We start from the raw sequence: 14049 nt of genomic DNA on the forward strand, positions 1-14049 counted from the left end.
CATATGCCAGACGGATGAGCTGGGGTTTCCTATTGCAGGGGTTTGTTGTGGCTGGATTATTTTTGTTGCCTTTTTTTTTTTCTCACCCAGCCTCTACCTTTAATCCTGTAATTCCCTTTTAAAAGAAAACAGCCTTGGGTGGTGCTGAGCTCAGCACCACAGCCATTTGCAGAGGTGTCACAGAGGCAGGAGAAGCTGCACTTCTCAGTTTATGGGGTGGACTGCTAGGAAACGGTCATTCTTTACCCTGTCACATTGCTCGTGCACAGGAGGTATTACCCACTGAGCAAACAAGGGTTGTCTCACCGTTTCCTCTCCTCTGTGTGTATGGGGAAGGCTGTTTGGCCAGCCACCTTAGTGAGGAAGGGACCGTGTTTTGTGTTTCCCGTGCAGCACTTTGCACAGTGTGGGTATCACTGCCTTTATTTGTATCAGGGTTAGCACTGCTGTTGGGCATTTTACTGCTAAGAGGATTTTTTATACCGGTTTTCCTGACTGCCGGTTCCAGCTGTGGGCTTCATTTTGCATCTTGTCATACAATTTGAACCGCTTGTTTTGCTGCGTTAATCTTCTGTGTATTGTTTTGCTTTCTTGCTCATTGTTTCTCAGCTCTTAGGCGGAAGACGTATGTAATCCTGGGATTTGGCTCTATGTCGTGCCACTCTGGCTTTGCACCCCTCCCTGCAGAATGGAGGAGAGATGGAAGAGGGGAACTTCAGGTCTTAAATTTCCCAGCCTCATCCCTCTCCTCCTGTCCTTTGTACCCTGCCAATCAAGGATGTGTGATCCCTAGACAAGTCTTTCTGATTAGTTCTCATCTTGTAGCACTCACTTCTGTGTGCCTGAGTGGTGCTGCAAATTACAACGACCTTTTATTTGTTTGTAGGTTTTCATCAGCTTTAGCGTGCCTTTCCTGCTCTGTAGTTGTTCCTGTAATGCCATCTCGTGGTCGTCCTAGGACTCAGATGTCTCTTCCCCACGCTAACCAAAGCTGATGAGACGAGCTGCCTTCTGTAGCAGTGACTGCAGCTCCCTTCTTAGCTGCATTTGTGTGCTTGGTGAAACAAGGCAATACCTGTCTCTAGCTATGTAGTTAGTTATTCATCCCGATTTCAGTGTATATTTGTCTAAGTCCCTTGCATAGAGAAGCTGTTCAGTGCTTTGAGACTGTTTTCTTGTGATCGTGGGAAGGGGGCGGTGGTGTCAGGATTTGTAGGAATTCCACGGTATTCTCTGATTGCTTCTGATTATTTGTATTTATTTCCCATCTTTCTGTGCTTTGGATAAGCCACGAAGGCAAAAATAAATTCAGGGCATGTATGCTTCTCAGCAACTTGGGAGCTTTCCTGTACCTTAGGAAATAAGAACCATGTGTCTTGTTACTAAATAAGGTAAATTTTTTTTTCCTTTTTGTCTTTCCAGTGTTCCCAACTCTTGCCCAGCCAGTCCACGTGGTGCTGGATCCTCAGGATATCGTTTTGTTCACAACATTACCTCGGATCTGCAGCTGGCAGCGGAGTATGCTGCAAAAGCAGCATCAGAACAGCAGGCAGATGCATCTGGCGGGGACAGCCCAAAGGTTCAGAGAAACATTACTTACCCAACAGGGCTCATTGGGAGGCTTATTAAGACCTGGCAGTTTATTGCCAGTGCTGAATGCAGTTAAATGAGTCTAAGAATACCCTGGCCATAAGGGCGCTGTGTGCAATATCCTCCAGGGTTTTAAGACCATGCCTTCAAACCAGCTTCTTGTTTGTGGTAGATGATGAATCTGCTTTGCTTAGCTGCCCAAAATATATTCAAGTCATTCACTAACAGGGTTAAGCAAGAATAATTTGTCTTGCTTGTTTGATAAATCAAGAACCCATAAAGAAACGGAGCATTAGAATTCAGTCTTGTTTTCTCCTTTTAATTAATGGTATTTTGCAAAACGCAGTTGAGGAAAAGGGAAACAGGAAGAAACTAGATCCTTGTCATGAGAAATCTGTAGTCAGACTTTAAAACAAACACCTGCCAAGCAAGCGTTAAATGAGGAGAGTCGCAATGGAATTTAGATTAAAAAATAACTGAGTTACTATGATAAAACTTAATTTTGGTGAGCTGATCTTCAGATCAAAGTTAAAGGTCTAGGTTCAAAACCACCTGATTTGAGATTGGGTGGAGAAGCACAACACTAGATGACTTCTTTTTGTAGGTTGAATTCTCCCTTGAGACAAGAAGGGCTGTTCTTGACGGAGTAGTGTGAAGGGCTGGGAATATGAGATCTGTAAAACAAATTGAAGTTCCTAGAATGAAACGAGTCTTGCTGGAGACTGAAGGGACAGGATCAAGTTTCATGTTGGGCTTGTGGCTGGAAGAGAGCTGGTAGCATCTTGCATGAAACTTTCTGACAAAGTTTTAGTTGTAATTGGGCAGAATTCAAGGCTTTAGTTTCATGAACCCTGAAAGCACTGAATGTGCACCATGCCCTGTAACTCTTTGCTTCCAATTGCTTGTCCTTGTTCTGTCCCTTGTGCTGATAGAAGCACATGTGGCAAATTCACTGGAGAATGGAAGCAGATTAAAGTTACCATTTTTGTCTGTGTTTGATAGTGGGGATGTTGGAAGGGAGAAGATAATTTAATCTGTTTTAAGTTCTGTTTGTGCACACGTTTGCCCTAAACTGGGAGGTGACAGTGTAAAGAGTGTAAAGCAGGAGTGAAAGGGATGAGGAGGGCTTTTTTAATTGGGGTTGCTGGTGAACTTTAGCATAGGAAATAACTAAACTTTTTTTTTTCCTTAGGACGAGTCCAAGCCACCCTACTCTTACGCTCAGCTAATTGTGCAGGCTATCTCTTCAGCACAGGACAGGCAATTAACACTAAGTGGGATCTATGCCCACATTACCAAGCATTACCCATATTACAGAACTGCTGACAAAGGCTGGCAGGTAAGTTTTTGATATGACAAGCTTTTAAACTACTTTGCCAGGTCTTATCTACTTTATAATACATTTATTAAAGATTTGGAGCACTGAGAATAGAACTGCTTTGACTATTCCCAGAATTAATTTGTTTAACATAAGCTAACTAGTTTGTTTGTGGGTGATTAGTTTTTTGAAATATTTTATAGGGCGATGTAGTGTTACCATTGGGCTGTTTTCTGAAACTCTTCTAGTTCCATAGTCAGCTGTCTTTCATATTTGTTTATTTTTTTTATTTTTCCACGTCCTTCCTATGGGTAACTCCCCTGCCCAGATACTTGCCTGAATTTTGCATAATCCTGCACATTGTCTTTCTTTGGAGTAGTCTGTCCAAGCAGATGTCCAACCTAAAACTGAGATCATATTTTGAAATCCTAATATTGCCTTAAATCATCACAGGTGTATTCTTTTCCCCATTTCTCTACTGCGTTGCCTAAGTCAGTTTCTGAGTTTTGAATCTCAGAATGGGAACTTGAGGAAACTTGAATCTGTGCCTTCCATGTGGTATTAAAGGAAATCTGACCAGCTTCACTGGAGGGTTTGGATGTAGCTAACACATGCTAAATCAGACTAGAGTGATCACTTGAGGGCTGTTTTCAAAGTCTCAGAAATTTCAGCTCCACCTGCTTTCAGACTTTCTTGGCATCACACCTCTGAAATGGGTGTTGTCATTTGAATATAACACACCAATGCAGCTGAAGAGCCCCTTGCAACTGCTGATTTCATTGTGTTCAACTGGCAGGAGCAGTAAGGCTTGGTGCACTTTGAGTACAATTGGAATAAATACATTCTGCCTCCCTGGCTTTTCCCTGCAGTTCTAATTAACTGTGGAATTCATTTCCTGCCATAACCTGCTCAGCAGAGTTGTGCTTTGTGAACCAGTTGCTGCATCCTGCTTCAAAGATAGCTGCGTTTCAGTGGAGGGTGAAGTTGCCTCTTTTTATTTTCCCCAACACAGTGTATAGGCTTTACTTCTGAAGAGCTTGTTTAAGGCTGCTACAAAAGCTCTTTTTTTGTTTTGAAAGTGGAAGAGGAATGAGTTGGTGCATACCTGGGCTTGCTGAGCCTTTCCCCTGGCCCTACAGACAGTGCTACGCCCAGTCAGAGGTGGGCTTTTTCAATGGAGAGGCTGATTAGTCGTGTCAACACCTGGAGAGCCTTACGGTGCTAGACTAGTGCCACATAAATAATGGATTCTTCTCGGAGCTAGATGTTTGAGGGCATGTTGGCTGGCTTGCTTTATGATTACCACGAGATGCAGTGTCCTTTAGGGCATGTTTGGGCACCCCAGTGATCGTTTGCAGGTAAGCAGTTAGCACAGGCTCAGACAGCTTTTTCCACTTGCCTAGAACAAAGCCTGTCTTGAGAGAGTTCTGATGTGGTTTGCACTGCTTTCCCCCTGCCTCAGAAAAAAGCTCTGCTTTCATTTTTTTTCCATAGAAAAGCTACCATATTCCAAGACTCCAGATGTATTTAAGTGATTGTACAGTACCAAGTAAACACATCTTTCTGCGTGGTTAGTAGAAGCTCTGTCTCACTAATTTCCCCAGATTTTCTCTCATGTTTCTCCCGTGACTGTGGAGCTCTGTGAGTTGAGTGACTTGTTTCTGTCTTCAGCACTGATTCTGGCAGTATGGATTTTATTTTTCCAAGCTGTGCAGCGAAACCCGTCCGTCTTTGTTACATGTTTCCTCATGGCAAAATAATCATCTCGTTCCTCTGCTTCCTGCAGAATTCCATTCGGCACAACCTCTCCTTGAACCGTTACTTTATTAAAGTCCCACGCTCCCAGGAGGAGCCTGGAAAGGGCTCCTTTTGGCGAATTGACCCTGCCTCTGAAGCCAAGCTAGTAGAGCAAGCATTTAGAAAACGAAGGCAAAGAGGAGTGTCCTGCTTCCGAACACCTTTTGGGCCTCTCTCCTCCAGGTAACTTCACCTTCCTCTAATCTCTGTGCCAAACTCCTTGCAAAAAAAACAAACAAAAACTTCATCTGAAGTACAGTGAGCATGCTTCTGTTTATAGTTTTTGAGTGGTTATATAGGTTAGGTAGTCCCAAGGCATAAACTGAAAATTGTTCCGACTTCTTAAGTGTTTACAAAAAAAAGAAAAGCCAGAACCAAACTAAAAATGCATCAAATACCATATCTGTTTTGGCATCATTTCAAAGAAATTCAAAACGTTTATCAGTGAAGTAAATGTTTTCAGATGCCAGCCTTTCATTTCAGGAAAGCTGTGTTTATATGTGGATTAGATCACAGTGGGAATACTTTTTGTGTTATTTAAAGCACTCTCCTATAGGGAACATCACATTGATCGTCAGCGTGAGCAGCAAAATACTGGGGGGGGGATGTTCTGTGTAACTGCTGCAGTCAGCAGCACAACTGCAAAGAGGAGCTGCACGCAGTGACAGCCTTCTCTGAGCCCTGTAGCTGTGGGACCAGGACTTGCCATGTACACCCCTAGCTGGAGCAGGTTCATGTAGCATTCCTCCCACACCTCGCTTCCTTTCTATCTTTTAAAATGGGGAAAAAGCGGGAGGAGAGAGATTTTTTGGCTGATCAGCTTTTTTGTTTGTCATTAAAGAACTGCTGGATTCCTTACAGATTTAGTGGCCACGTGGGACAAGAGATGGGAACCAAGTGGTTGGGTGAGGGAGGCAACAGGGGTAGGAACTGCTTTGCAAGCATATGTGAGGCCAGACCTTTTATCTACACTGTGTCTTTCTTCCTCAAACACTGACAAACATCCTTAGAGAATGCCCTGAAATTATTTAAAAATAAAAATAAAATCTAAACATAAGGCACTTTCAATTTCTCCATGTGAGTCTTCAAATGAAACGCTAACTGTGCTCTGAAGGGTCCAGTTTCCTTCAGCAGGGATTAATGTGACTGCATGTGGTGCTAGAGGGTTTTTGGGATCACTGTGTACTCTTCTCAGCAAGACTACAGTGGGTAATGTGGAAGAATGGCTCTCCTTCTCCCTAGAGGATCCTCTGCTGAAGATAATGCTCGGTCTCTGCTGCTGTCTTGTGTTTGAAACACATCTACACCTGCCAATTCTATGTTCTGGTGTTTCAGGAGCGCTCCTGCCTCCCCTACTCACCCTGGCCTGCTGTCCCCTCACTCTAGTGGCCTACAGACTCCAGAGTGCCTGTCACGGGAGGGCTCGCCCATTCCACATGATCACGACTTTGGGTCAAAGTTAGCCTCAGTTCCAGAGTATCGGTATTCACAGAGTGCACCTGGTGAGTAGCTCTCCTTTCACAGCAAGTGACTGTTCCGTTGCGCTGAGTGCAGTGCTGGGGACGCTGCAGGGATGCTCCTACCAGCCTGCTACAGGAGGACCTAGGGCTCTTTTTTGGCTTTTTGTTACAGACTGATGATGCATGTGCAACTTCAGATCATTTTTCTAACTAGTCTATGTATTAAAGGGCAGCAGGTAAAGGAATGTGTGGACACACACGAGTTAACCTTAAACATGGTGTCTCTAAGGAACTGACAGCGGAGTAGCCTTGGTAGTGCGTAGCTCACTCATTAATTTGCCAGGCTTTTTGATAAGATCATCTTGTCTATGCAGAGCTCCATGGTTCTGTGGCCTTGGTAATTGGTTAAGCCTTGGTAAGTACCTGCTGGTCAGCTGTACTGTAACTGGCCTGATGTATAGGGTGTTCCTGTCGAAGTGGGAAGGCAAAGCTCCTAGTGTAGAACCTCATGTTTTGGGGCATATCGTGGTGTTTGTTCACAAAAATGTGCTCAGATGGCAAGTACTTTTTTATATTAGTACATAGAAGATTGAAGGTGACATTTTTGAAGCCTTACTTTGTTTTTTAACCTACCCCCACACCTTGCTGATGTTGAAGGATTGAGTACTGAAGATGTAGAAGTGTATAAGCAAAATGAGTGCAGGCCTTTTTTGCCTCTCCTATTAATGTGTGCTTCTCTTTTCTGTTTAGGATCTCCAGTCAGTGCCCAGCCAGTGATCATGGCTGTTCCTCCCCGGCCATCTACTCTGGTGGCAAAACCAGTTGCGTACATGCCTGCATCAATAGTGACTTCTCAGCAGCCTTCGTGTCACGCAATTCACGTAGTTCAGCAAGCTCCCACTGTTACAATGGTCCGAGTGGTGACCTCCTCTGCAAACTCTGCAAATGGATACATCCTCACAAATCAGGGCACAGCAGGAGGAGCTCATGAAGCTGCAGGAGCGGTGTTGGACTTAGCCGGTGACCACCGAGGTAGCTTTTCACCTCCCTTGCTACTTCGTTGATAAGTCTTGAGCTCGCTTGGAGTGGGGGGGAGTCAGACAGCTGTTTCACTCTGTGGGTGCTTAGCCCTTCTCTTGATAAAACTTAAGAGATCTTCTCTTGATAAAACTTAACAAATAAGAGTTCATCCAGTTGTGTTGCACCAGCAGCAAGACTGGCTACTCTGACTGATGATATGTGGGGAGTGGTGTAAAGGTTCTCAGGTTGATTTACAAGGTCTAAGGGAAAGAAGAAATGACAAAAACCTTCCTCTACAGCAGTGGCAGGACCATTGGCATTTTTAGTTCTTCACTGGTTATCCTGCTTGAATTTCATTCACATTCTCTAGAAATTCCTGTCTGGATCCCATTCACGTTGTTGAAGCACTAACAGTTGCAGCTGCCTGTCACCTGCTCCTTTCTCTCACTCATCAGTTCTTGCTGTCTGTCATTTGTTCTTTCCCTACTTGTCCATTTTATTTCCACTTTTAGTTCCCTGTTTTTTCTTCCTACTCTCTGAGCTTTCCTTGCTTCTTTCCCTCTTGCTTTCAGTCATCCTGCCTGCAAGTCTCAGTTCAATGCTCATGTTCCATCCAACTCCACTCCCATTGTCTTCTGATGTTAGCATGGAAGAAGTCTTCCCTCCCTACAGGGTTAATGAGTTTGTGCTTCCTGCCTACCTTGTCTGCTTTAAGACCACAGAGCCCCTGGAAAATGAGAGTGGCTCTCTGTTCACACATGTCCAGCAGGAGGCTGTCCTGCAGCCATTCCATACCTGCTGAATTGAACCTTTTTACTTGTCCTGGGAAGTGAGATAGGCAGCCAAATGCTCCAAGTTATTTCTCTGCAGGATTTCAGCCCTATTTATTTATTCATTATTTTTTAGTTAGTTTGTCTTTTATTATTTATTCCCTTCTGGTTTCTTCCCATACTCCATAGCTGGCGAAAGCCTGTGACTGTGCGGAGACCTTGTAAATCAACCTACGCACAGGCCTGACAGCAAGCTGTTGCAGACAATGCCTGGGGCATTGTTTGGGATCTTAAATGGCTTCTGCTGCTGTGTGGTGTCAGAGTCAGGCCAATTGGCTTGCAATTGTGAATATCTCATAGCTTACTTTTGTAGTGGCTGCTGTCCATATCACAGCTGTAATGTACAAATAAGGGAGTCGGTGTCCGTTTAAGACAAAGGGTCAAATTTATGGTCTTTATTTTCAGCTGGGTGGCTTATGCTCTAAAAAAAATGTTCTTAATATGCATAGAGTATATATACAGAATTTAGTGTTTTCAAAAATACATCCCTAGACTTCTGATGTGCTTCAGAATAAGCATTTCAGAGGGACTAATATTCTCTATTCTTATGTCCCTGGTTGTAGTGTTCTTCCTCTAATGAGCAGGGTGAGTGAATTGTTACCTTCTCAGAGCTGACTATGCTGTATGAATCAGCCCACAGAAAATGTGTGTTTAGAGCCTGATCCTGCCTAAAGTGTTCTGGGCAGTTTTCACAGGGCTCTAGGAATCCTCTGAGCTCCTTGGAGCCCAAATATGTTACTTTTGTGACTAAGCTGCCTTAGCCTGAGAAGCAATGCTTTCCACTCCCACTCTGTAAACCTTGTAAGACACATCAAAGACAAGTGACTTTGTGGTACTGAGGTACTCACACATCTGTAAGCCTGGGGTAGGTATTAGTACTAAAACGTTAATGAGAAGAAAGCCTGCTCCTAAACCAGCAGGGTGGTAATGGTGGTTGTCTGTTCTTCTCTCCAAGCAGGCATGGATGAAAAGCCAACAATTGCGTTTGCCACAATACCCACAGCCAGCCGTGTTATTCAGACAGTTGCCAGTCAAATGGCACAGGGTGTTCCGGGACAGACGGTCACAATCCTTCAGCAGGCAGCTCCAGTGGCCATCGGGCAGCACCAACTCCCCGTGCGGGCAGTCACCCAGAACGGGAAACATGCTGTCCCCACCAACAGCATCACGGGCAGTGCTTACGGTAGGCTCTGTTTTGATTGCTCTCTGAGCTTTCCAGTTCAGTTGTAAAGTTGTGTCTTTATCTTCTTAGCTATGCAAGTTATTCTGCGTGTTCAATTCCACAGGTTATATAAATTGTGCAACTTCTGTGGCTGCAAACATCAGTGGTAGATACCCTTCTGCCCACTGGTTTGCTCAGTTCTCCTTGATGGGAAAGTTCTGCTATCTACCATTGTTGCTGAAAAGTCTCGTCTCTCTCCTTGTCCTTGGCTCTGCATGTATTACTGCTTATACCTTTGGGAGTTACTTGTTGAAAGCGTTCTTGATTCTTGCCTTGAGTCTGCTTTATCATTTGTTTTCCTCTGACAAACAGCATTTGCTTTCAGCATGCTAAATAATAAAATTTCAGTGGTGCTCTTTAGATCTTGTGAAATATGACTCCATAGAGTATTAAGAAAATAACATACTTTCCCATCTTAAGGTCTTAGAGCCTGAGAGAAATAAGATCTATTTCATCAGGTGAATGAATGTAGGATTGTTTATATACAGGATGTGTTGTAGTCATTTGTCAACCCTGATTTTTAAAATCTCATACTAGCTATGTCTTGGCAGCCTCTTCTTGTGCTTGCTCAGCACCTCAGGTTTGTGCAGTTAAGGATGATGACTTAGGGTGGTAATATCCCAGCTTCTTACTGCCCTCCTCAAGAGATGCTAAGTACCTCTACTGTCCCAGGCTGGTGCTTACAGGGAGTTTGAAATGAAGGACACTGAGGTTTTGATGGCATTCTTGAAGCAAAGTAGGAGCCTTTCTACCGAATTTTCTGATATTTGTATTTGCATTATCACCTGGCTTGGACTTTGAATTGCAAGAATCTTATTGGAGCGATGAAAAAGTGTCAGTGATAAGTTTTTTTTATGCATCAAAGATATTTAATAAATCAAACAGGTGCAGTTGCTATTACCCTACAGTAGTGTTTGTCTAATGTAATGTTTTTTGTTTCTTTTTTTTACATGAAGATACTCTGATCTTACCAATTTTTGTAGCTCTCTCTTAACATTGAAAGCATTCCAGGTGCATCCAAGATGGATGGTTTTCTTTCTTTTTCTTTTTTTTTTTTTTTTGTGTGTGTGATAAGTAGTGAATTTTCTAGTTGACAAAATGGAGCCTGAGTCTCTTGACTCTTCTGTATGAAGTTAACTTCTATTCAACTGCAAGGTTTAGGTTCTTTATCAGTAATTAAATAGTAATTGATGTCTGCCCTCATCCTTACTCTGTTTCTTTCCTTCATCCCCTTGATACTGCATAGCCTCCTTCCCATGCCTTGGTAGAAGTTGCTGGGCTTTGAGGGCCTTTGTTCTGTTTCCATTGTTTGTTTATCTTAGGACTTCTTTTTTGATGCAGTTAGCAGCGAGCACACATTAATGTTTTGTCATTCCATCCTCTGCAAATCAGTCTGGAGGGCAGAGGATGTACTGTCTCCTGAGTCCCCTTTGGCTGCTTCTCCTATTGATGCAGAGTCCAAAAACTGCATGTGTTTTGTTTTTCAAGCGGTGGTGTGTGCCAAAGCCAGTGTGTAAGCACATTCTTTGTCTGGAACAAGGAATTGTAGACATTTTTACTCAGGGTTGCTACTTAAACCTTCTTTATTTTCTCACAACGTCTATTAATGGGAGGGTGAGAGATTTTTGTCAGTACTAAAATACAAGACTGGGAGCCAGAAATTCTTAAATTTGGATTCCAGTTCTGATGGAAACCCGTTCGATTGTCTGGGGTAAGCTGTTATACCTCTCTGCCCCTTTTACAAGTGAGATGTCAATACAGTCAATATTTGCATTGTAATCTAGTGTCCCAACAGGCTGGCTGTTCCTACTGTGCAAGCTTTGCCCCAGGTTGTGTTTTTCTTTTTTGGCAGTCTCAGAGGGGCTGAAGAGGGCCCTCTAAAACAAAGGTGCAGCACAGAGATGCAGCTTGCAAAAAGCTAATTGTAGGTGGTGTGAGGGCTACCTCTCCAAGAGGCGTGCTGTAGTTTTAGCAGAGGATTGGTTCTCCTCATCTGGAGAAGAATGCTTAGCTGGCAATGCCTTGTTTCACAGTGGATAGAAAGGATGAAGTTCTCCTTTGAAAGAGAACAGTTTCCCAGTTTGGTAAATTTGGACAGAGCTAAGATTGCTGTGGGCTTTACAAAATGGATTTGGACACTACAGTTGAGTCCATGCCCAGGTGTTGCATTTGATTGTGGTGTTTTCTTGTTTCCTGGAATGGCAAACACATGTGTTACTTGTCACATTAATTCTCTTTTCTTTCTTTTGTCCTTCCTGCCAGCTCTTACAAATCCATTGCAGCTTCTTGCAGCCCAGGCCAGCTCGTCCACTCCTGTTGTAGTCAGCCGGGTATGTGAGACAGGGACCGAAGAGACAGCAGCAGCTTCCCGAAGTCAAGACAGCAGTGAACCCGAAGTCAAAAGACCCCGGATAGAAGAGTCCAGTGGAGCAGTCCCAGCGCAAACTGGAGTCATCACATCCACAGTGCCACAAGGACAGGCAACCAGTGAATGAAGAACCGGTGGGAGGAGCTGGAGTGGTGCGGGGTGGGCATGGGATGGCAGCAGCCCCTAAAGCAGCTTTCAGAGAAAACAAACCACAACTGTAACAGCTCTAAACATAGCAAATAAAGAGCTCTTTTTAAAGTCAGATTTTTATAAATGGGAGGCCAACAGTTGTTAGAATCACAAGGTGCCAAAAAGAAAAGAATGGAAAACCCCTCCCAAGAACCCATACCTGGAACTCTGTTCTGTCTTTACATATGGGATACTTTTCCTTTTTTCTTCTTTTTTTTTTTAAAGATTCAAAAAAATACAGACAACTGATTGTATGACTGCTGGGATTTTTTTAAACTGTCTTTTCCCCTTTTGGCTCCAAGGGGATGGTATTTGCAGTTCAGCATCTAGAGGAATGTAACACAAATACAGTCTGCTCCCTGGAAAGAAAACTCCTCATTTTCTATGCCTTAATACTGCGCTTCTCAGAGCTTCGAAACATAGGACCATTTTTAAAAGGCCAGCTAAGGCAATCAAATACTGAAAGATGGGTGCAGTATCTCACAATAACAGCATTAAAGAAACATGGTACCAAGCTTAAAGAAAAAGGCAAATGATCTTTTTTTTTCCTAAAACAGAAAAATTCTGAGTATGAATGAATGTTTATTTATGTGGGGATTCAGGAGGAAGAGTTAAAGGGCTCAACCACCTGGATTTCCAGATGCAATTTCTCTCCATTCCCTCTGAGGGAGAATAAGATGACAGAGGAACTGTGTTAATTTGGTTCCTGTAAAGATATTAAAGGGTTTTGTACCTTCAGTGATTTCTTACAATGATTCATCACTTGTTCTGGACAACAGCCGAAGTATCTCAATGTCTGAGGATTGCGTGGGGAAGGGTGTCTCCAAAAGGTTGCGTGTGTATTTTTATTTTTTCTGTAATCACATACTGAGCTGGAGCAGCAGGGTTTGTTGCAAATAGCACTGCAGATCAGAGGCATTCCCACTGTCTCAGTAAACCTGAGAAAATGTCAGTTGGTTAACTGCATTAACGTGGTCTGCTTTCACCCTCTGTTGGTAGTGTGGTCCTCAACGAGATGGATGATGTCCAGGAGGCCAGAGGTGGGTTAGAAATCTGTCCCTGACCCTCTCCCGTGGCTGGAAGAGGCTAACAGCAAGGCTCCTGTGTTATTCTTCCGAGAGGGAGGTTAAGGGCTATCATGAGAGGCAGCAGAGTTCATACGGTATTTAATACCAATTCTGTGAGTGTGTGGAGACCAAGGCAAAAAGACCTTTTTTTTTCCATGTGGCAAAAGTCATTGGAGGTCTTAAACAGGTTTTCCAAAAGGAATTCAGAGGTTTCCTTTCATTCCTCAGCTCCCTCTCCTGTCTCTCCTACCCTGAGGACTGTTTGGGTTGGCCAGTGGAGGGAGGCTTTTACTTAAAGTGTGTTCCAGGCTCTTCATGTCGTACAAGTACATCTCATGAGTAAAGCAGACTCGGGTCACTTTCACCGCGGGGAGGAGTTGAGTGCGTGTAATACTTCGGAACTGGCAAATAAATCAACTTCTGCATAGCTGCAGCTAACCCCTGTGGGTTTACACCTGCGTGTGACTCCTTTGGCTGGCTTGTCTTTGGCAACACAGCAGAGATCTTAGAAAATGTTCCAGCTTTGTTAATGGCAAAAGTGACAACAGGGCTGGGATGTGTCTTCAGTAGGTTATCCCTCTACCTGTGCTGATACGTGGTTGGGTTACTGTCTTGTAGAATCAGACAATGCTGTCACAGAGCAGAGAGACTGCATAAACATTTGGCAAGATTTCCCCAATGTGCAGTAAATTACACTTCCAGTTTGTCCTTAGGGATTAAGGGGTAAAGCACAACACGTTAATGTCTTCTAAAATTTGGGGAGGGGGAGAAAATCCACAAGGTAACAGCTGGCATCACTTCGAGGTTTCCTTTCTGTTTGCCAAATCCTACTCAATAGTTAAGTCCTAGCACTGGAATAAAACCCAAGTGTGTTTTATTCTCAAGCCAATTGTTTTGTGTATTTCCGAAAGAAGGAAAGAATTTCTTGGTCTTGTGATTCGCGGTTACAGTCTATGGTTACAGGCACACAAAGCATTCAGGACAGTTCATTCATCTACAGCTAGGCCTTCATAATTTAGGCGTGTGCCTTTAGTGACACGTTATTAGATTGGATTTTAGTACCTTGAAATCATTTCTGTGAAGGAGGATTGTTACAGACCACAAAGTAATTGAAGCAGGCCGGTTTCCAGCTGTCACGTTTCCCGCTAGGAAAGCGAGGTGCAGCACAGTGGAAAAAGCACATGGATG

At 43.6% G+C, this 14049-nt stretch overlaps 1 protein-coding gene across 1 annotated transcript in view; it reads left to right on the plus strand.

Annotated features, from left to right (window-relative positions):
• Nucleotides 1-12651, plus strand: part of FOXK1 (forkhead box K1) — a gene marked incomplete at its 5' end in the record, with an annotated part of 46729 nt that extends 34078 nt beyond the window's left edge. The window contains 7 exons of the mRNA XM_084296228.1: nucleotides 1423-1579; nucleotides 2783-2929; nucleotides 4695-4888; nucleotides 6041-6207; nucleotides 6916-7197; nucleotides 8974-9198; nucleotides 11500-12651. Coding sequence (XP_084152354.1) covers nucleotides 1423-1579; nucleotides 2783-2929; nucleotides 4695-4888; nucleotides 6041-6207; nucleotides 6916-7197; nucleotides 8974-9198; nucleotides 11500-11732 — 1405 coding nt within the window. The 3' untranslated portion in view covers nucleotides 11733-12651. The remainder of the gene's footprint in view (nucleotides 1-1422; nucleotides 1580-2782; nucleotides 2930-4694; nucleotides 4889-6040; nucleotides 6208-6915; nucleotides 7198-8973; nucleotides 9199-11499) is intronic.
• Between the last annotated feature and the right edge of the window lie 1398 nt (nucleotides 12652-14049).

This window comes from Netta rufina, assembly GCF_964035555.1.
Source record: "Netta rufina genome assembly, chromosome: 15".
NCBI classification, from domain to species: Eukaryota; Metazoa; Chordata; class Aves; order Anseriformes; family Anatidae; genus Netta; species Netta rufina.